The sequence below is a fragment of the Psittacula echo genome (assembly GCF_963264785.1).
Source record: "Psittacula echo genome assembly, chromosome: 7".
Taxonomy (NCBI): domain Eukaryota; kingdom Metazoa; phylum Chordata; class Aves; order Psittaciformes; family Psittacidae; genus Psittacula; species Psittacula echo.
Genome location: NC_137740.1, coordinates 52,039,962 through 52,063,535, shown reverse-complemented (window position 1 = coordinate 52,063,535; position 23,574 = coordinate 52,039,962). Strand labels below are relative to the sequence as shown.

Genomic DNA, 23,574 nt, shown 5'->3' with positions numbered 1-23,574 from the left:
AAAATTGTCTAAATGAAATGGAAAAGACCAGCTTGTTTTTCTTCAACTACTGCACTAGCTTGGTGGAGGTTGGCGTAACATTCTTGTTAGAGGCACAGTTTGGAATCTCTCAAAACCTCAACTGATTTGATGCATTTGAAATCCCTTAGCATTTAGAAAATAAAATGGTTATTTAGTGCATTTTCTCACTTCCATGTTGGTTGAAGAAGCAGTCTGAATGTAAATTTCAAAGACATCCAATTGCTGATGTGTCTTGTTAACATTAATGAGGGTTCTAATGGCAGAGTAGATGGAAGCCTGACTCTCCTTTTGAATGACACTTGATAGGGAAATGGTGGTAATAGCAGATGATAGGCACCTGAAGGAAGGTGAAAACTCATAAACATCATCCATGACTTCAGTGAGTTTTATACACACATTTTCACTGAATGGTGATTTTTATTACAGGCCTACAGACATTTTTCTGTGGTGACTGTAATTTAGCAGTGAGATAAAGAGATAGCCAGTGGGGGAAAAAAAAAAAAAAAAAAAGGCATTCTTAACATTAGGAGAAGTGTCTCCATCTATGAAGAAGTTGTGGGTGAAAACTAATCAGTTGCTGCCATGGAGGGAAAAAAGTGAAGCTTTCATGGAAAAGTAGTTCTGCTTGGTATGCACACAGTCAAGCACGTAAGTTCCTTTGAAGGCAGTTCATGGTCAAGAATGTGAAAACTGGTGATGTGCAACTGTTTGATATCTCGATGTTTGTTCTTAAATGCTGCTGTAAATAGTTTCCTTCATTACTATCACTTAGAAAATACTCTGATGTAACTTTTAAAAGAGCACTTTGGCTGAAAGAGTTTTATTTTGCACGTAGTTCTTACTGCTGGTATTTTCAGGTCCGGCTGGTGAAGGTGATGAGTTAGACCAGTTACTTGTCATCTGTAGCACCTACCTGTTTTGTAGATTTAAGAAGCTTATACAATGATGACAGACATTCCTCTGAATTTGTGAATTGTGGAACTCCTTGAACAGCTGGTAACTAAGGAAAGGTGTTAAAAGATAAGTTGAAAATGCAATGATTCTACTGCTTAGGGTATTTTTTTGGGTTTTTTTATACCCATATTTAGAGGTACAGTTGAGCCAAAATAGGGGACCACAAATCTCAGTTCCATGAACTGTCAGAAAATGACTCACTATTGGTTGAAAGCAGGTGACAGAATCATCTCAATGGCAGCTTATTTAAACAAAAATATTGCAGCCCCTTTTTTCATCTGCACTTTGAAGCTTTGCTTCCTGAAATTGCTGTTCCACCATAAATCTGCTCTGAACAGCTCGGAGAGGAAGTCTCAATCCATTGCTATGTTGACACTGAGATAGGACAGTGAGTGGAATGGTTAGGCTGGGAGAATGTCCAGTTTATGGACTTGACTTGTTTAAAATAAAATGAACTGAGCAGTAGTGGGTGGAGCCTCCTGTGTCTGGACCCGTAATGGACCTGTGGCATTTGGCACCATTTTAGGAAAGTGTGTATTCTCAAAAATAAACAGGTATGTTAAGTAATAAAACAACAGAAATTGCGCTTGGATTTGATTAGGAGAAAGAAGATGGAGAGAAGTTCTATGCATTTGTGACTAATTCAGTGCTATAATGACCTGATTCTGGAAGAAACAGAAGATTTGGCTTTGTAAGGACACAAGGATTCTTTAATGAAATGCATTTGTTCAAATGCTGCTAAGGCCAGTGCAGTTACTTCATTACAAGGACCTGTCTCCTGTAGTCCTCCTCAGTTACTCTTTATGAATAGCATCTACATTTTTACTATGGGAACAAGGGATGCACTCGTGTATTTCACAAAATCTTAGACTACTCTTCTTGTATTGCTCTTTAAAGGATATGTAACTGAAATTGGTGGAGTTACGAATGTATGATGGGTTAATTGCAGGGTGTTGCTGTGTAGCTTGCTCTAAAAGCAATTTTCCCATGAGCTTAAGCTGTGTCATATTGACTAGGTGCTAAAGGAGAAATGCTAAAACCTAAAACAAATAAACTCCAAAACTTCTAATTTTTTTTTTTTCCCCCACCTCTTTTTCCTCTCAGGGAATTCCAGGAATGGCTGGCAATATTGGAGTCATTGGTTACCCTGGCAGGCAGGTGCAGTAACTATACTAATGTCTTTGCAGTTTTGGGGGTGGTCTTCTTTGTTCTTTTCAAAAGTACCATAACTAACTCTTTTAGAACTACTAATAGTATAAATATATTTGTTTGCATCCTGTCATTTATCCTTGAAACAGACCTCTTTCAGAGGTAGTGCCCACAAGGTAATGTTGGGTCTCATGACGTTTAATCTTGGATGGATTAGATACAGTAAAACTGTACCTTTCTGGAATACATAAATGACATTACCAAAGTACTGAATGTCTGAAAACTTTACACTTCTTCATAAACTTCATGTGTTTCTATGTGTTCTATTTTCATATTTCAAGTCCAGAAGCAATAGGAAACCACCTGTTATAGTGTATTTACTCCTGAGTTTCATCAGTATATTTACCTCACTGCTGAAATAATTTTTCAGCCCTTTAGGGAGACAGAGCATTAAAAGATATTTTTCTTTCCCCCTGCCCCATCGAGATATTTGATAAGGAGAATCAGGAAAGCCAGAAAGCAGCTTTCTATAAATACAAGGCACTTACATTTTAGTTATTTATTTATTTATTTATTTATTTTAGTTTGCATGTAAGCTAACAGATACCTCACTCCAGTAATGCAAATAAGACATAAAGTAGAAGCAATCATTGCTTTCCCCATATATAGGCCAAATTCAGCAATTGACTGTGGCTTTGTGTCTGCTTAAAGGGTGAATTTGACCAATATTCTGTGTTTTATTGGGTAAGGTTTGTAATGGCAATATATTTTAAAATTCCATTACAGTATTATATATAGTAATGGTTGATAACATATTGGTGTTGAATCATATAAAATGTTTAGAGCATTTGGACTACATACGCTATTCTGACATTAGCTTGAAAATAATGGAAAATGTGTCCAAATATAAAAGCTTATGAAAAATCCTGTGGAATTTTGTCACTGTAATGCCAGATCACTGGGTCTGGAAAAAAATTTCCTCGCAGAAGAAATAATTTCAACATAAAGAAATTTTCAGTCATTGTCTAAGTTTCAGCCATGAATTAATGGGAGACTTTTCTGAACATGGTCCCAGGGGGCTGCTTGGTGACACCCTCTTCAAACTTAATAAATTTAAGACTGTCTTGCCAGTTTATAGTTAACAAATGCTGTTACAGTCCTTTTAAATACAGTAAATCTAGTTGTTTAAGATGAAGTACAACTCATGTCTTTTTGTATTAGGGCTTAGCTGGACCAGAAGGTAACCCAGGTCCTAAGGGTGTAAGAGTAAGTAAGCATTTTAAGAATTTTGGCATGCATGTCTATTTTTACCCATACAATACCTCAGAAGGGGGATGAGGAATTTAATTCAACTCTGCCAGTTGTATGCCCACTGATCACTGTGTTTTTAGAGAACCTACAAATGAGAAAACATAGCATTTCTTTCAAAATACATGTTGTGAGGATTTCAGGGTAGTTTTTTTCCTTTGTGAGCGGCATAGGGCAGTCTGCCATTGTTGCCCTTCCTCTTACTTGAAATGCATGCAGGCAAGAGAAGGAAAGCAGTACTGAATGTGGGTGTGTGAGAGCTGGGAGTGAAGAGGAGCGGACGTTTCCTGCCTGAAGCATTATTTTCATAATGGAAGCTGTCAAGAAGGGAGACATATCTGGCATTTGCAATCTGTAACAGCCACAGAAGTTGATAAAGGGAAAGTGTGTTGTCACATAAAAACCATAAAAGTGATCTTGAGATTTTAGAATGGTTCCGTTGTAGTCATGTATGTCCCAGGGATTGAATGCTCTTAAATGCTCTGCTGAGTCAAGGTTTGCTTTTGATTATTCTTGGAGGTAAAATAGGTTGGCTTTTTTCCTGGGAGTCTGATTGTTTTGTATTTTGTTTCTTGCATTTTGGTTTTGCTTTTTTTTCTTTTTTTTAATAGGCATATGCGCATGCCTACACATGCTTGTGTGTATATAGGTATTTTTTCAGGCTGACTCTCACCATCAGGCAGTAGACATGGGTTTCCAGAAATCTGCGTGTTGCTGGTTGCACCTAGGATCTGAAGGAGCCTTTTGCTAGGTGTTTTCAGGTGCTCAGCTCATGCTGTGCAAGTTGCTGAGCACTGTGCCGTGTTCTCAAATATCAGTTAAAATAATCTGACTGTGCTGCTAGATTTGCTGTTGTCCTGTTTTGGTTTGTTTGTTTGCTTTAATGTAGTTACTAGAAGCCTTTACCTGCAGCAGCTTCTCAAACATATGTCTGATTTTTGGGGTGGGTTTTTTTGATGTCAGTTTTCATTACAGTGAAGGGGAAAATTGGTTTGTCAGAATCAAGTGCAAACAGATATCACACCCTCAGGGATTGTATCTTTTACATTTCTTCAGTTTATTTTTGCTTAGATTCTCAATGCATTTGTCTCCTTCTCCCCTCAACCAAGACATTAAGTGATCCCACTCGCTTCCTGAAAAGTTACTACGTCTCTGTTTACACAAAGCTAAAAATGGCCAACGTGTGAGTAATTTTAGGGAAGAACACCTGTCAAGTCTTAAGGTTAAGTCCTGTGTATGAATTCCACAAGCAACTTCCAATGAAAAATGATGATGCAGCGCTGTTGAGGCAGGCTACTGTGGCATGGAGGTGTATAGCAACAGCATAGAGAGTATCTTCAGAGCTTTAAGTTTAGAACATTCCTGTAAACTATACTCTGCTTATGAGCTGTTTCAAGAAACTGTAGGGGAAAAAAAAAAAGTGCCTTTGTTTTCCTTACTCTCCAAAGGGCAACCCAGAAACCCCAAATCATTACAGTTGGAGGACTGGAGGGAGAGATAAAAGCAAGGGATTCTTTTTTATTACTTAATAATATTTCTGTTCCAATCTCAGTTGGAATCTGGTGGTTTAGAGTTCACCTCTACTATTATTTTTGTGAATTGTCCTGTAATTTCTGCTATGTCAACAGCATGTTTTTGTGTCCATACAACTGATGATATGAGAGGATCTATTTTTGCCTTTGAGGGGAAGATGAGAGAGAAATGCATTGTGACTGAGCTTCAGGAAAAACACTTTGCCTGTGACAGGGTAAACTTTCTGGGACTCTGGCATATAGCAGTGATCACAGTGTTGTTAAAGATGAGAGCATGTTTTCTGATGTATTTCATGAATAAGATTAACTGCAGCAGCTTTTTTACATTTCATTTTTTCTAATATATGAGGTTTCTAATGCAGCTTCATCTTATTGGAACACTATCTTAGTGCTTCTTTATTAATTGATTCTATACCCTTGTAAAAGGCAATTGTTTTTCCTGTTGTTTGGAGAGTAAATCCTAGTCACAAATTTAAGTTGATTGAGCTTCACTGGTACTTTCAAATAAGCTTGAATGTAATCTCTGGGTATTGAACTCACATCTGGCCTATACTGAAGGACAAGCAGTGTTGGTGGGAAGCAGTCTTGTAATCAAGAACTGTTCTTATGGTTTTTTAGGGCTTCATTGGACCTCCAGGTGTGGCAGGACAACCAGGACCTGAAGGAGAAAGGGTAGGTTTATTTGGAACATTAATGAAATATTGATGTTTGGGTGGTAATGCAAGGTATGTCAGAATGGGGGAAAAATGTACACGGTATAACCATTCATTTGAATCTTTTTTTAAAAGCAAGACTGATATGGAAGAAATTAGGGCAACAAGAAAAACTTGTATAAAGGTAAATTGTGTATATAAGGAAGAGGAGGGAGAATGTAGGCCCCTCTGGAAGGAAATGGGAGACCTGGTCACCTGGGACATGGAGAAGGCTGAGGTACTCCATGACTCCTTTTGCCTTAGTCTTCACTAGCACATGTTCCAGCTACACCTCCCAAGTCGCAGAAGACGAAGGAAGGGAGAATGAAGAAATGCCTGGTGTGGGAAAAACCTGGGGGTGCATAAGTCCATGAGACTAGAGCAACCTCGTCTGGTGGAAGGTGTCCCTGCCAGTAGAAGGGTCTTGGAAGTGGATGAGCTTTCACATTCCTTCCAACTCAAACCATTCTATGAAATAAATAGGTTATATCTAATTAGTCTAATCAATTAAATGCACTTGTGCTAAAGTTAAATGGAGATCAGCAGCTGTAAATTATTATTTTAATTTAATCTAGAGCTGAAAGGATTAAGGCTATTTTTTCTTACCACCAAGGGTCCATAAAGAGTATTTTTCATTGAAGCAATTTCATTCAGTCAGTAATTAACAATTATGTGTCAGTTGACAGATGATGTTTGCAATAAACCCAGTCCTGGAAATCTTAATCTACATCACTTTCTTGTGCTTGAGCCTTTTCTTGCTTTTCTTAGGCACAAAGGATGTCTGGCCATGTAATTTGGTGGAATCAGGATATGGCCCTTCTCTATAGTTGTTCTGATGTGGCCACAATGAAGACAAGCTAAGTTTGTGTTTCAGCCTCCCTGTTATAGGACATTGTCCTATGATTCTTTGCTAATTTTTCTTTTTTCTATGGTGTTTCTTCTCACGCTGTCTTTTCCAACCAAGTGGAGGTTCATTACTTGAATTTAAGCTATTGAAGAAAATAAAATCTACTTATGATGGGTTATTTCTTTCTCAGGGCATTCCAGGCTTCCGTGGAAAAAGAGGTCCTAAAGGGAGACAGGTACAGCTTCTTAGTTTGTTAAAATTTCTGCTGCCAATGCACCTGTAATTCACTCTGTAACTTAATCAGCTGAAAAGTTTTAGTTTTATTTTTCCCATAGGTGATTTTCATTGGTTCCAATTAGTAGTTTGCAGTACTGAAAATTCTGTGCAAATTATAACTACTAGCTGTTCTGTACTGAGGAAGACTTAACATGATGAGCCTTGTGGCTACTTATTGATACCAGTTACCTGAGGGTTAAAAGACGACAGAAACACATAAATATATTCTGTATAATTAGTGTTAGCACAAGATGAAAATGTGATGCAAGTTTTATAAGTCTAATTTTGATGTTGGCTGAATGCAGATTAGCTGCTTCTGATGTCTGATATTTCTGGACAATGGTAAATTAAAGCTGTCCTCTACTTAACATATATTTCTACAGCTGAGAATAAACACAAATCTGCCCAGTATACATTATCAGAGTTTGCATATTTCCTGTGGTATATCTTCAATGCAAAGTGCTTGTTTTCTGCTGCAGCCTTATTATTTTAAGTCTTTGAAGCTATCCAGGAGTTTCCAATTTTAACTTGCTTGTGGTTTGAGATTGGAAATGGCAATAGCAATCTGCAGTTGTGCACTCACTTGCACTGAGCAGTTCAGATGATTTCTATCTAGGACATTGAACACGCTTGTTTAGCAGTAGTAGTGTGGCTACCATCATTTGACCCCTATGTATGCTATGAAAGTTGCAGAGAATTCTAAAACCAGACAAAAAAAGGCACTAACCTCGAGAGAGTTCCTTCTGATATAACAGAAGGCAAGCAGTGTCATTAAGTTGCTAGACTCCTCTTTCTGAAGCTGCTATAAAAGCTATAAAATCAGAGAATCTGTTTTATAGTTATTCAGCTAGCAGAACAGAGTGCCCCTGTGCTTGTTGACCATATTGTAGCTTACTTATAGTTTGAATGGAAAGGTTTTACTAAGGCTTCTGATTCCCAGTGTAGTAGTTTGTTTCAGTCCATAACTGTTGGTTCTGTGCATGCAATGGTAAGCAGTTATTTTTCATTTACAATCACAGCACAACTTCTTTCAGTGCCAGGCTGTGCTCTGATAAGGACTTTTATTTATATAATAAAATATTATTTATATTTTAAATAAAAATTATTTATATAAATCAATTTGGAGAGGTTTCACATAGGTGACAGAGCACCGAAAACACCTCTGCACAATGCCCATGGTTACCTTTAGTCAGTCCTGGCCCCTGTGCAATGTCATTTCCTCAGTCCCAGATCTTTCCTATGATCTATAAAGTACTCATTTGACTAAAGGCTACTGATGTAGGAGCAAATCCAGGGGAGCAATTGCATGGGAACCTGACTTGAAGTACTTTGTTTGGATTGAAAGCTTAGAGAACGTGTGTTATTTTAACCCCTAACAATGATGGCTGTGATGGCAACATCTTTTGACACCTCTGAGAGTTAACAACACTGGTGCTTTGAGGCCTGGCGCTGTCGCTAAAGGAAGTTTGGAATGAGAATTGCATATTGCCTGCAGTCAGGCTCCTCACTGTGTGTTCTAGGATACAACTTATTTCTTTGGATAAAACTTCTGTCAATAATAATATTTGGGGGGGAAATAACCTGACTGGCAGAGATCCTTTCAAAATAAAACAGATCCCAAATATGAGCTCATTTTTGGAAAGTAGTAGTGGATCATACAAGGAATTGTACACTTACAATTCAAAATGCAGGCTTATTGAGTAGTTACTCATATTTGTAACATCTCTGGCATATATGAAATGGAACAAAATACTCAATTGCCAAAGTCTTTATTGTGAAGATTATAGAGGGAGGGTTTGTTTGAATTTTAGATTAGATTTGCAATCAATGTGCTTTTCATAGAAACGCATATGTCTTCTATTTCTTTCCGTTGTATGCTTGTAGTACAAAATTCACCTAGTTCTGAAGTATTTTTAATGCCTTGTCTGTCCTGTTAGTATGATGCATCGTGCATTTACATACATAGTTTGACCACATTTGGGAGAATGTTTTTACATACATTGTTTTCTTCTATGTGGAGTTAGTTACAACCAGTGATCAATGTGGCAGAACAGACTGTGTAAATTATACAAAAAATTTATTAATCAAGTCCGTTTTAACTGTAAAAACAGATTCTCTTTTATATTACAATTATGAATAGTCGTTCTTTGCATGCTTTATAGTAATGTTAAATGACAATGTTGATGTAATAAAGTACCTGTTGCACAAAAATAGTATTACTTCAAATTTTGGACTTTTCCAATTTTTCTTTAATTTTTCTACTAAGTTTTGTCAGCATTAGTTAGAACATGCTGTCGAGAATGGGTTTATGATGTCTGTGGGTAATCTGTCCCTTTCATAACTCATGCTATGCTGGGCTCCTGCAGTTATATACACTGAACTGTTACTTGAACTGCTTATATAATTTGGTGCCTGGTAAAGCTGTCCCATTACATTCTCCGTTTCACTTTTGATGCCTCATTTGTGTGTTGTCTTTGTGGGTTTGGTTTGGTTTGTTTTTTAAGATCATCTTGTGTGCTACAGCTATTCTGTCTCTTTCAATATCTACCAATGGTAGGCAGCACAACCAAAATACTGTGCTATTAAAGAAAGGGTAGCAAGTCAATCTTTGCCTACATCTTTATCAGCTGATAGCTTTGAACAACATAGGCACTGTCAAATATACATTCTGCATGTGTGAAATTTTACAATATATTTTCAGAGTTGTGCAGAAATTTGGCCAGTGGTGCACAGATTGAGAACCAATTAAATCTTCTTTATTGACATTAACCTATGAACCACTACTTTTTAAATGAGGCAGTAACAATATAAAGACCTGTACTGTCATATCTTACAATTATGGCTATAGATTCTGCTTTGTGACTTCCATGATCAAATCTGAATAAAAATTGAATTGTGGTGAGAGACCTTCCTATCTTTTGCTTTCCTGTATTTGCAGGAGAATACAGAAAGAAAAACTCCGATCAAAAGCAACCCAACAGATGGTACAGGGAGTGTTAAGCATGTCTCAGATTAATCCACAGTATCGTGCATAGTGATGGGAACTAAGAGCTATAAAGTTGTTCCAACATATTGCATGAGTTTGGTATTAGCTTCATGTAGTTCTTCTAGGGAAATAGTGAGATCTGGCAATAGTACACTGATAAAAATCTTAAACAATAAAAATTAATTTTAAATTATTATTTTTATTTCTTTTTTCTAAAAGCCAAACAAAAAGTCTGCTAAACCTAAACCACTTTTCCCAAGCAACTTGTGCCTTGGCAATGGACAACATCAGAAAGACGAAAAACAAACCTAAGAGGAAGCAAGAAAAGTTGGAGCAAGCAAAGTGGTTGTTTAAGTCTCTAGGTGTAGAGTAAGGCAAATATTCACATTGCTAGGGACAGTGTTGTGTGAGAAAGATAAAAAAGTTGATTTCTAATGAACATGTGTTACACTGAGACTGCAACCATTAGTATTTGGGGAAGAGTAAGGAGAGAACAAAAGGCAGATGTTTTAGTGAATACTGTAGGTAAGAGAAAAAGTGGAAGTAAAAATACTGAATAGAAAAAGAGACTCCAAGCAAATAATTCAAGTAATACTTGTTCAATATTGCTCCTAAAGCACTTCAGTCATCAGATTTTGTCTTATGCTTACATTATGTATAGTTATCTTTTTTTGGTTATGATTTTAGGAGACAAACACAACTGTTCATCTGAACTGTGCAGCTGCTGCTCACTTTCCTCAGTCTCACACCCTGAATCCACTTGCTGATGTCCTAATTTCTAATACCCATAGGAATTTTTGTTCAAACCACCCTTCATGTCTTGGATAATAAAGAACAAGCTTTCTCTCTTCTGCTTTAGGGTTTTCCAGGTGACTTTGGAAATAGAGGCCCCCCTGGTCTGGATGGGAATCCTGTAAGTATCAGATTATGTGTTGATTAGCATGGTAAAATTTGTAACACTCTCAAATGGAAAGGCGACTTTTGCCTCTAAAGTAATGTCTTGAAGTCCACAGAAAAATTTTGGACTGTTACTTTTCCATAGAAATTGCTAGGGTAGAACCGAAGTAAGTAGTGGTATAAAAAAAGAGAGAAAAGAACCAGAAGGTTGCTGAGAGAAGTTTCCACTGCTGCATGTGCTAACTACCTTGAGAATTGGATGTCTTGCTGTGCTCATTGCATTACTGATGAATGTTTTGTCTTCAAAAAATCTTGCATGGGCTATACCTTTGCCTTGTTTATTCAAACCATTATTCTAAGGTGACCTTAACAAAATGGGAATCTGTGTGCAAGCCAAAAGCTAGCTTTCATACCCTTGTTGCTTGTGCATTTGATAGTTGATTTCATCCTTTGGACTGTTACTGAATACAATTACACTCGTATGTCATTTAGTGCATTATAATCAGTATGATAACAGCTTTGTCCTTGGCAGCATGTGCGAGCTAAAGTGCTCTCGTGGTACGGTATTCAAACTCTGACACAGTCACGTCACTTCACTGGCTGCCCTCAAAGGAGCTTTGCTGTCTTGCTGTATTTGTAGGGACTTTGGCTGCGGACTCCACACTCAGGTTTCCTTTGATATGAGAAATCAGTAAAAGGGCTTCAGGACAGATAAGTGCTGGGCAAATAGCGGCTGATTTGCATCTGCTTTTGTTATTGGATGCTCCTTTGGAAACTGCTATCAGTTTTTGTTTAAAGGTTGTTCTTATATGGACCAGAGTCAGCAACTAGGCAAAGATGATCTTGTTTCTGAAGGTCTGCCCTTCCCTAACACCTTTTTATTTTAGAAGAACTTACATCAATTTTGCTGGTTGATTATCGACATTTGGTGTCAGCATTTTGGAGCATAGGAAAATAACTACTTTGCATTTTTGGTCCCTGAGGCAAAGTTCCCCTTGTGGGACTCTCAGGTGATGTTAGTATGGTATTTTTCATCTTGAAAGCCCTCTGAGGTGTTGTGAGTGTCACCAGATGCTTTGCAAATGACATAAAAAGGCTAGTTCTTCCTTCCCCTCCTGGTACTCCCAAGTCTCCCTCCATTCCTAATAAAGCAGACATTGTCTTTCCACAAGATCCACAGAAAACCAGTACTTTAATAGAAACAAGCTCAAAAAGCGTGGATCTGAAATTACAGACTTGCGCTTCACATAGAAGCCTGTTTTAACGCAAGCACTTGCAAACAAGTTGCTTCTAATCTGCCAAGACAGCTGCTGATCTTCCTGCCTTCTCCGATAGGCAGCAACCTTTCTCCCACCTCCCCCAGAACTCACCCTGCAGGGCTTGTTCAGGCAAGGGGCCAGAGCTGCAGCTGCAGGGGGCTGAATGCTAATGGGATATTTACAGAGCCTGTTCCTGAGCTGGCAGTGGAGAGCAGGGGCTGCCTGGGAGGCCTGTGGTGGCAGGAACTCGAAGGGAAGACATTTCTTCCCATGTGCTGACTTGATGCTAATGACATTTGTCTTCATGCCTAATTTCTAATGCTTAACTGAGCAATGCCGTCCTTCATTTCCACAACACTCTCTCGGTTCTCTGAGGACGTCAGTCTGCCTTGGAGGATGTTGATAGAGCATTCAGTTGTCACCCGTGGTTAGTTTGGAGCAGGTTGGAGAAGATGCGTAGGCACCAGAGGATGGAGGAGAGCACAAAGGTGTCCTCTGTGCCATGCTCAGCAGCCATGCCCTCCCTGTTGAACAGCTTCAGAATGGGCTCACATTTATTTGCCTAAAAATTCCCTCCACTATGGGTGCTGATGTACTGCAGTGAACCTTCTGTATCATATCCATTGAGTAGCTGTCCCAGGTTTTGGGACAGCCTGGGCAAAGCGTGCTGACCTGGAGGTCTACAATAGCCCTTTCACACTGGGCAAATGGACTTGGCAACTGTCTTCCAGGGTGGTTTACCCTCTGCTGAGTTAAACTTGAGTGCAGCAGAGGTAGTAGTAGAGTACTGTTGAATATGTTACTTCTACATAAGATACAAATACTGTAGTTTGTATCAAGAAATACTTTTCCATAAAGAGAATGTAGCCTTTAATTTGTAAAGGCCTTTCTGTGACCTGAGCTGGTTTCATATTTATCTTTCAAAGGAATCTTAATAAATTCTTGTGGTGTTTTACTTGGGTTTTTTTTTTTAATTCCCACAGCCCAAAAAACCCTTTTTTCTTCTTTCCACTTTAAATGTCATTGTAAAAGAAAATCTCATATTCCTTGGTAATGCAGGAATGATTTTATGATGCAAATATCTTGAGATTTGATTCCACAATCAGGGATTTTAATAAGCATGTTCCCTTGTACAGTGATAAGCTGTCATTTTTCAGGACTTCTATGTAAAAATTCCAGCTGACTTTCCTTGTAGATCACTTTTGTTTATCTTATCACTGGGAATTTTTTTAAGTGCTAAAATTCAGATAATCTAAAATTCCTTTTATTTGAAGGGAATTGTTGGTGGTGTTGGTCCTCCTGGATTTCCAGGACTAAGAGTGAGTACACTTTATTACTTCCTTTTTTTGTGGCTTCATTGGAATATTTATCTTGTATGTTTGTGAAATATTAAAAATAAATATAAAAATCTGGAGATTTTAACAGAGTTTGGTTTAGTCATGATTTTAATTTAAACCACTCTACAAAGCTGCTGTCATATTGTTGGTATGGAGTATTTCTAAATTTGGTTTAGATTTGTGTACTTATTTCTTATCTGGTCTGTCAGGGTTTTTTATTTGCAATAACCAAGTTTGCCAGTTTATAACCCCAAAGCCAGTATTACTTTTTGAAAAAGTGCAGTACTGTCAGACATTTTAACACAGCCCTTATTCATTCCTGTATATGGCTACCAAATTCTAAACAGAATCAATTCCTGAACAGAGTTGAATTTGCCTTGGATTATAGTTTGCTTTTCTTTTATATGTGGCCATTTTTGGAATTTCATCTCAATGACTTTAATAATCATACAAATGTATCTGAGGTTTTTAAAAAAGTCTCCTATCACTGCTAAAAAGATTCTCTTACCAATTATTTTGACTAAAACTTAGCGGTTTAGCCCTTGCAGGGTCAAAGCTCCCAATAGCTATGTTGCTGAGTTGCAGTCACTAACACAGAGAGACTGAATGTCAATAATTCCTCGTGAAATATAGAAATCGTTTTCAGTCAGCAAAGCCTTTGCCACTTCTATATATCCAAATATAACCATAATGAGAGCTACTTCTTCAAAGAAAAATTTGATGGCACATTTAGATTTTTGACCAGCATGAAATCAGTAATTGTTTTGCCTGTGAAGTCCATCTCCTGTTTATATGTGAGACTCTTGCTCAGTTCCAGCTGTGTAAAAAAGATTATGTGCCAATGTGCTCTACATAATTTGTATCCAAAGTAAAGACAAAAAAGTAAAACATAGAAACTGACGTTTTGTACAAGTACTAAACTGATTCTTCCTGTTTATAGTTTTTAGTTTCACCGTGTGAGAATTTGAAGCAGACTTTGACAGGGGATGTGCTGATATTCACACCTTTTGTTATAGTTGGAGTCTGACCCCCAGACCTGTTGGAAACTTTACGTCATCTGCCACAGCTCCATTTGGCTGCAAGGAAATAGGGGTCTTTTACGGAGAGGAGAGCTCCTTTGGTCCCTAAATTTGTGTGTTTGTAGCTGAGGTGCATGTATATATGCTGAAAACCAATGACATTTTTGGACGCAGAAATAATTTTGCAAATGAGCAAAGGTCTTAATATGGTTTAGTGATTGGGGTGACAAATGTGTGAACAAAAATAGGTATGGACAAATTCTTACGATGTAGAAATGTGGCTCCATAAAGATAGTATCATCGTACATCCTTCTGACAGCTTAATATATCATCACGGATATATTAGGGTGGTTTTAAAGTTATCTTCTTTAATTTAGCCAAGGCACATTATCATTGCTAATATGGGGCAGTTAACTCTCTGTGGTAGATACGACCTTTCTGGTACAGTAAGATTTTGCATTTGAGGAAAATGGCCCAGCAACGTTTCCTCCATGTTCCTGAATACCCTTTGGAAGCTTCCAAAACATCACCAAATCTAGTTGGGATTTAGAAATAAGGTCAGAACATGGCTAAAAAGGACTTCAGTATCTAGTTCATGAGTCTTTTGTGGATACTAATACAGTGTATAGGCATCATCAGTAAAATTTACTATTACACATTCCTCTGCGACTCTGCATTACATCATATTAGTTACGCCAGTTCCCACTTTCCCAGTCAGTAGGATAATTGAAAGAGCTGTGCTAATGTTCCAGAGTTTCTTTACAGGGGACCGTTGTGTTCTTTAAACTATAGCAGAATTTCACTAAGACACTTGGGGTATTTCAGGTGACCGCAGAATCACCAAGTACAGCTTGTGTGGTGCAGCCCTGTTCCTTGACCACCCCTGCTCTCCAAATGGGTTTGTGCACCCTGGCCTCTGTTTTCATGTGGCCCTTATTAGTCAGATGCTAGCAGTCTTCCAAAACTGAGCAAAGATCTAGAGGCCTCAATGTTTGTTCTAAAATACTTAGTCAATTATAACACATTATACTATTACAAAATGCCATATTGAACATGCGATTAAATATATTACTCTGGCAGAAACCAAAAGCATTAATTCAAGTAGCTTGTCCAGCCCAGCTGTATGCAGTGTCAGGAGATAATTATATTTTCATGTTTCTTCCTGAGAACAATGGCAAAGTGAGCAGCATCAGCAAGCTGAGGCCAAGAATTCCTTCCTTACATGACTTTTTGCAGTATAGAAAGCTGCTGCCAAGTTCAGGGTTTTGGCTGGGTGAGCAGTAAATCTCTCAAGACTTGCGAGGCCATGAGTTTTAATAAGATGAAGACTTTCAGAAAACTTATGACTACAGTTACCAGAGTTAGCTTTTATTTTTTCTTTTTTTTTTTTTTTTTAATTTTTCCCTTTTTTTTCCCCTTTTTTTTTTTTTTTTTTAATTAAAAGAACCCCCAAACCCACCTATTTCTAGGAAGCATTGGTTTTCCTTTTCTGATATCTCATGATTTTGACAGGCAAAAGCAATTTGGTTTTAGTTTCACCTGTCACATAGAAATGGTGGAAAAGGCATGTTTTATGTAGCTGAAATAAGTTTTTCTTTTCTATCTGTCAGCAAGTTTTAACCAGCCTGATAAGCATGTGCTAGCATATAGCAAGGCTGTTGTAGGCAGGACGATTTAAAAATCTGTCAGATTTATTAAGTCAACCCTTTTCTTGTCAGTGAGATGATTTTTTAGTTTTATTTTTGTGTAGTTCCAATTCTTTGCTGTTAATTTGGTAGCTGGTATCCCTAGAGAGTGTGACACCAGTTTCATCAACCTGAATTTTATAAAGCAGTTTTGGAACTTCTTCCCAGCTCAGCATCCCTCCCTTCAGTCAATGCTAATTTTACCATAAGTATGCATTTCAACATACAGTATTATTAATGTAGAAATGCTAAGAACTAGAATATATAGCACAATTAAGAGACAGCAATGTAAACAATTTATCTTGGCATCAGCTAATATGACAGAATACATCATTTAAGCAATCATTGGAATCTAAACCAATGTAGAGTTGCAAGTTTCTCAGGAGCTTTGCCAAGCACCATTGAGACGCTAAGTCATCAGTCTTCCTTTTTCTTCAGTGGGCCTGGTGATGGCTGCAGAAGAAAATTTTTCTAACCGTGCTGAAAGAGCCTATAGAGAATAAGGAATGTGTGCTGAACTGGAAATCAGTAGGTCTCCATCTCATCTTTTCCATGTCGCTCTCAGCAAGAAGCAAAATTTCTGTATTCATATTTGCTGCTGAATGCTTGCATAGCCATAGAGGTATAACACTGCCTTTTTTTTTTTTTCTGTTTTTTTTTTTTCCCCTGAGGTAAATAGGCAGCAAGTAGATAGATTTTTCTCTCTGTGATATAGTTTTAACTATTGCTAAATAATTTTTTATGTTTAGCTCATCATCTTTGGGCAACATGGTCTAGTGTGAGGCATCTCTGCCCATGGCAGGGATTTGCAACTAGATGATCTTAAGGTCCTTTCCAACCCTAATCACTTTATGATCTTCCATTAATATTATTGCTGTTGCTGTGTTGTTCTTATAAGATTCTTAATTTTCTCAGTTTCTGGTTCACGTTTCTTTCTCAGTTCTGTCCATATAAATTCCAGAAAGGAGAGAGGAGAGAAAGGCTTTGAAGACACATGAGAACAGAGAAATATAGTGTGCCTATTAGAACTTAGGTGGCACACTTGGTATTTTTTTTTTGACTTGTAGAAGTCACTGAGAGATGAGAGATAGCAGTAAAAGTCACTTTTTGTGGCACTAGTCATGGTAGAATAATTCTTTTAAGTCAAATAATTTGATGCTTCCAGAGTAGTGATGTCATGTAACCCTGAGGACAGAGGGAATAGCTACTGAATGGGCAGCTGCAGTACAAAAGAAAACTTCCTTATTCTGAATTGCCTAATGCACTGCTATTTTCTCTTGAATACATAATCTACAGGAAAAGAGGGAAGTTTTCTCTCTTGTGTTTCTGCTGATCTGGTTGGGAACTGTAAAGGTGGAGGGCTTATAATATCGATACTTTTTTCCCGAAGAAATTAGCCTGAACATGATTTTGGTCTCTGTCTGAGGTGCGGAAAATGTCACATTCTATTACCTGTCTTTAAGTTACTCCATTTCATCAAATGTTTAATGCAGTTACCTTTCTTGCTGTCTCATAGGGAGGCATTGGGCCAGCAGGACCGAGCGGACCATCAGGAATTCCGGGGCCCATGGTATGGCGTTAAACAATTGCACAGCCTGGTGGCTATTCTGCTTTCCAAATTATTGACAAGCATTGGATTTTTGTTTTTCTTCCTTTTAATAGGGTCTCCCAGGGAGTGTGGGACAGCCTGGAATGAAAGGTGATAAGGTGATTTAAATATTTTCATTATCCTAGAGATGTATAGTTCTTTCAGACTACTTTCGTTAAATCTTGAGCAAAATAATGTATTTGACAAAGCCTTCCCTTTTCCTTTAGATTTCTCATCTAATTTTTGTTTTTTGAAATTACTTCATTCTCATGATCTGGTACTTTAGACAAACTTACTTCTGGACAGAGCACTTACTACTGGGCATAACAATACCCAGTGCTGTGTCTGTAGGGCTTCCTGGAGGGGGTGCTTCAATGGAACATCTTGCATTGTTATCCAAAGATATGCATTGCTTTTAAATGCTAAACATTGAATTAGTCTTTCTCATTCTCTAGTTCTGATAACTACCGCATTTTAAGCCACATACATGTGTATGTTTAAAATAATATGTTGTTTAGGGTGAACATGGCCTTGCAGGAGAGCCAGGAGACCAGGGGTACCCAGGAGACAAGGTAATTTATAATTGCATTGTTTTATAAAATCGTCCAATTTCATCAACTTTGTCAGGCTTCTGAGTCTCTTAAAATGCAGCAGGTGAGTTGCATAAAAGTAGAATGCAATAGTAAATGTTAATGAATACCACTGAATTAATATCTCTTAAGCAATGTTGTGCTAATTAAAACTTAGCTGTGGAAAGCAGTCAACAAAGACAAGTAAAGGGCATGGGCAGAATTCTGGCTGCTTATCTCTCTGCTCAGAGATTTATCAAACAAGAAAAGAATTATGGTATGATCTGAAACCTGCTAAGAAACTGCTGTAAAAGGTATTTTTCACTTCTGCAGCTCACCTGGACCAGCTGTGATGAGCAGCAGCATGTGGTCTGGCATGCTCCTTCATATCGTGAAACTCATATAAATATCTTTTTTCATCTTTGGCTAGTACATCAGAAGTCACTGAAATAGCACATCCTGTGAGAATCGAAAGTGATGGCAGTTGAATGTTAGAAAACATTTCTTATCCCACAGAATTATTTCAAAGTCTATTTCAGGTGGCAAGGTGTAACAATCTTTTGTTTCCAAAACAATGTAGCAATGCATTTTCATGTGTGTTTAATAGCTTTCTATTTTCAGGGTGCTCTTGGTTTACCAGGACCCCCAGGGATCAGAGGAAAGGCAGGACCTCCAGTAAGTTTGCACATCAATATTTGTGCTCGATATATCACTATATTTTGTTGTTATATTTGATACTTCTTTTTATCTTATGCCCACACTGCATGTAATCCCTCTAGAAGCTGCCACTGCTCTCTGCCTCTTTTTGGTGTATAATTAGAAGCAGCCAATGCTTAATGCTGTTAAGGAATTAATCACTCCAGTCTCAATTTTCTTATGCACAGTCAAGCCACTATCTGATAAACCTACTAAGACTTCATGAATGTCATAGACACTTAAACTCAATTAAAAAAATACTTTTTGTCCCAGAGAATTTATAATACCAACACTAATCCTGCAAAAAAACTCACACAATTTTGCTTAGGCTTAGGTGGAAAAACTCAACCTTTTTGCCTTTAAATAAACGTTTTCATTTTAAGATACGCATGTGGATTAGCCTCTTCTTGAACAGTTGTGGATTTTAAGCACAAACTGAATGTGCCCAACATCTTGACCTGTGTTAAATTAAGATATGAGACCTCAGTCGTGCAAGTAATATAATGTTTAACTTTGCAGAATGCATTTACAGTAGAATCATTTACATTTAAAATTTTAAACATATTTGCCAGGTCAGGCTTTAATTTTGCTCAAGGAACGCTCAGTTTTGGCAGCAGCAAACTGGAAAAGCGGATAATTTAGAGAATTATTTTGGTCAGTTTTTCAGTGTGTCAGTATTTATATATAATGGAGTCACTATAACCTGGGTAGGTTCTAATTTTGCTATTCTTAATCACAAACCTGCCATTTCTTTGGCCACAATTGGGTACTTAAACCATATAGGTGGATATGTAAACCAATACCTATAACAGTTACTTTCTAGACTTTTAAATAATATGTAATTTTATTCTGAAAACAGCTGTATATTTAAAGGCAGTTTTATATGACTGTTTGGACCATCCCAAAACTCCCAATTTATTTGTCTAAAGCTAAGTTGTGACTTCCTGTTAAGTGGAAAAGTAATCTCAACACTTGCTGGCTTTCTTTCTGATAGCTGTTTTTAAAATTATCATAACAATCTGTTGTTAAAAAAATAATTATCTTCAAAATTCCAACTGTTTGGATTTTTTCAAGGGGAAAATTGGAGATCCTGGATCCCAGGGACCATTGGGTCCTCCAGGACCTGAGGTAAGAAACTGCTTGACAGAGGTAAATTAAATGTCATTTAGTTCTAAATTACAAGTCAGAGGTAAATGGGTTTTCTTTACAAAAGATTGTTATCTTAATTGAATTAGAAAATACTTTTTATTCAGTCATAACCGATGAATTCTCCTCCATAAAGTACAAAGGATTCTAGCTAATAATTTTTAATGTAAAATATTAATATACAGGTTCTTTGATTACAAAGTAGTTCCTCATTTGCCTATATGATTAGGAGTTGCTGTCTTTTGAATAATGGTGTTGTGGGTTGTGGATTACACCTTGAATGAGGCTCATGTGATTTCTCGGGCACATTTCCATTCATGAATTCTACAGCATGTTTACAAATGGGATTTTCCAAGCCTGGTCATATATTTATCTCTTAGAAAATAACTGTATTTGCAAGGAATGCAAAGAATAAACACTAATTACATAGGAAGCATTGCTAAACACTTGAATCTAGCAGTGCAGTTTCCTAAGAACTGTATAGTACTATGGAAGTCTGCACAGAAACTCAGTCAATTGTTCAATTTTGGTGCTTTTTGGCATTTATACTATGGACTGTTGGAAAAAATGCTGTGGACTATACAGGAAAGACATATACACACACAGACATGCATATATTTGCTGGAGAGATGAAAGCAAAAAATGCAGATTTGTCTTTTTAATCAGCCTCTTCCAAAGGATGGTTTGGGGGGGGGGGGGGTGTATGTTTGTGTTGATTTTAGTTTGTTGTCACTTGTTTTGTTTGGGTTTTTTTGTTGTGTGTGTGGCTTGGTTGTTGTTTTGGTTTGGTTGGTTTGTTTTGTTTGGGGACTGTGGATTTTTGGTGGGTTTTTTTTTGTTTTAGTTTTAATATTATTATTATTTTAAATATATCTGGAAGAGATGTATTAGCAGTGATGATTGTTCTGGCCTTATACAGTAACTCTGAGAGCATATCTTCTCAAACCAAGGCTCTACATCTCTCCTTTTAAGTAGGAGCCCCTTTCTGAGTCTTTGATCTTTAAAGAACAAATTATTGGGTTTTATTCCTTTGTTGTTACAGCTCACTAAATCCTAAAGAACACACTTTCCTATTGGAGATGAGCCCTTATTGAGAAAAAACTCACTGGGAAAGGTGTTGCAGAAACACAAGATGGTATTTTCAGAATAAGCCTATATGCTTTAGTCAGTGAGGAGAGAGTATTTTTGTGTCCTTGAGTTAGAATGAAAAAAGCACAGAGCCTGTGCATGCTGCCCACAGATGCCTCCTTCTGTGGTTCAGGATTTTAGATTTTGTGAGCTTGTCTGACTGAACGCACAATGCCTGAGCTCGCTGAGTACGATGAAGTGTGTAATGCTTATTGTTAACATGAATTAAATTAGGCAAGGTTTTAACAGGCTTCCACATGTACTCAGAATATTTTATAGCTAAATTTTGCTCTGCAAATCACATTTAATTATCCCCCAAGAATGAAGGTGATAGTTTCCTTCAGATGTGCCTTCAGATGTGCTCTGAGTATCATAAATAGGTTTCATCTGGAGCAGAGGGGGAGCATTAGTCATTATCTTCAATAGAACTTTTTTCATCTGTGCAGTATTTTGATCTGAGGTCTTTAGCTTATTCTTTCAGGAAGGTACTCATATGGGATTCAGCTGGTATGTTTCATGCTCATGGCAATAGGATTACAAAGGAAAAGGAAACATTCAAGTAATAGTTAAACAATCGAAAAGGCACATATTTTGTAAATGAATCACTGACTGCTTTGAGTTGTTCATTGTTATTTTTAATGCATGTTTTCTCTTTATCACATGATGTTCTGAGGTTGTGCGAACAATGCCATGACTGCAGTGATAACATAGCTTTCTGTTTCAATATTGCATAAATAACTTGTGTGCAAATGACTTGAAGGAAATATAGAAATAAAGACAATTTCATAGCTGAAGTAGCTGCATGTTCTGGCATACATCTGAAGAACTGTTCTTGTAGAATTGCTCATACTTTCTGCTTGGCTTTGCAGAGATTCCTTACTGGTCCTTTCATAAATTTTATTTGCCATGACTGTGTCTTTCTGATTATTTTTTTTCTATCTTCAGAAATCTGTATTAATTTGCAGAAATAGAGTCAATTTACCAAAACTTTTTAGTAATGTTGAACAGTGCTTGTTCATAATACCCTCTTGGGGTTTATATTTTCTTCAGTGATTATGATAGTGCAGTCTGTGCCTGTTAGGTCCTAGCCTGTTTGCACAGACCTTCATAGGTACTTTTCACAGAATTTGTCATTTTGGAGATTTTTGTTTTTCAGGCAGAGCTGTGTGAGACTTCACTACAAAAGAAGTGACATGCAGATAAACAAAACTTGATTTGTGTTGCTTTACCATGGCATCATTTAACTCCTAATGTTCTGAATCTGCTTAGAATAGGGCCAACTTATTTAAATGGCTTTTGTTTGCTTTTTAACACTTGCACTGTGTTTGGCTCTTGGGTTTTGGTGTTGATCTTAGAAGAAACAGTAGTCTTGCAAATAAACTGAAATCTCTGCCTTACTTTTTCAGTCTGGCTAAAGTCTCAATGTGGTCTGATCTGTATGGGCAGGCAGTTGTTAGCAGCATAGAAGCAATGTGAAGTGAAATAATCCTCCTGCAAGAGAACTCAGTTAATCTTGCACAAGAATTATATCACTATTAGTTACTAGCCTCTTTTCTAAGGTTTAAAGTTAGGAATACTTGATGCCAAGCTCCCTCTGGACATCCTGTTGGATTCTTGGAGTGGGTCTACACTGAGGTTCTTACCAAAGCTCTTAAATTTTTTCCACTGTAGGTTTTTAGAATGCTTTGAGACTTGGTCCTTAAAATGCTTGTTGGTGGCTGGTGCTGCTGTGCTGGTCCATCAGGTGAATCACCAGCCACTTGTTCACACTATAAAGTAGATACTACTTTTATAAATACAATCATTCTAATGTCTGTTTCATGTAATATGTAGATGCAATAGAAAGCTTTATAGCATGATGCATCACATTTGGAAAACTGGTGACTTCAAGTCTCTCACAAGAAAATCAGTCACTAGTGTTTCATCAAGCATGGCTGAACAGATCTGCCACATTTGTCTAATGTGCTATTAGACAAAAGCACAAAGCAACATCAGCATCACTTCACTGACATCTTAGCAGCAGTAAATTGCAAAGTTTTCCTGTATTGCATGCTGTAATCCATGATTGCCCTTTTTAATGTTTTCTGACAAATTGCAATTGTACAGTTGTAATTTGTACTGTTAGATTCCTTCCTCCGCCCTCTCCAAAATCAGAATTGAAGTTTTGTACCAAAAAAAATTGAAGTTTTGTCTCTGCCCTTTACAAATGCTGGCATTGAACTTTGGCTAAATTGGCACACACAGAATAAAGCTCATTTCAAATCTTTTTTTTTTTGCTTACTGTTTTCCACTGTACTTGGCACATTATTGAATTGTCATGCAGTTGTACAGATGGCAAAGAGCAGAGTCCTGTCACTGCGTGAATACTGACATTTCTAAAATGATATAGAGAAAAAATAGATTAATTGAATTCTATCTCTGCATAGCATGAGCTTTCAGAAGAATAATAGACACTTATTTGAGAATACAAAATCACAGCTTGTTT

The 23,574-nt window shown here is 37.3% G+C and overlaps 1 protein-coding gene across 1 annotated transcript in view; it reads left to right on the top strand.

Moving 5' to 3' along the window:
• Window positions 1–23,574, top strand: part of COL24A1 (collagen type XXIV alpha 1 chain) — a gene marked incomplete at both ends in the record, with an annotated part of 135,486 nt that overhangs the window by 36,762 nt on the left and 75,150 nt on the right. Inside the window, 11 exons of the mRNA XM_080624318.1 lie at window positions 2,080–2,133; window positions 3,346–3,390; window positions 5,583–5,636; window positions 6,694–6,738; window positions 10,625–10,678; window positions 13,196–13,240; window positions 17,479–17,532; window positions 17,625–17,669; window positions 18,069–18,122; window positions 18,741–18,794; window positions 19,890–19,943. Coding sequence (XP_080480444.1) covers window positions 2,080–2,133; window positions 3,346–3,390; window positions 5,583–5,636; window positions 6,694–6,738; window positions 10,625–10,678; window positions 13,196–13,240; window positions 17,479–17,532; window positions 17,625–17,669; window positions 18,069–18,122; window positions 18,741–18,794; window positions 19,890–19,943 — 558 coding nt within the window. The remainder of the gene's footprint in view (window positions 1–2,079; window positions 2,134–3,345; window positions 3,391–5,582; window positions 5,637–6,693; window positions 6,739–10,624; window positions 10,679–13,195; window positions 13,241–17,478; window positions 17,533–17,624; window positions 17,670–18,068; window positions 18,123–18,740; window positions 18,795–19,889; window positions 19,944–23,574) is intronic.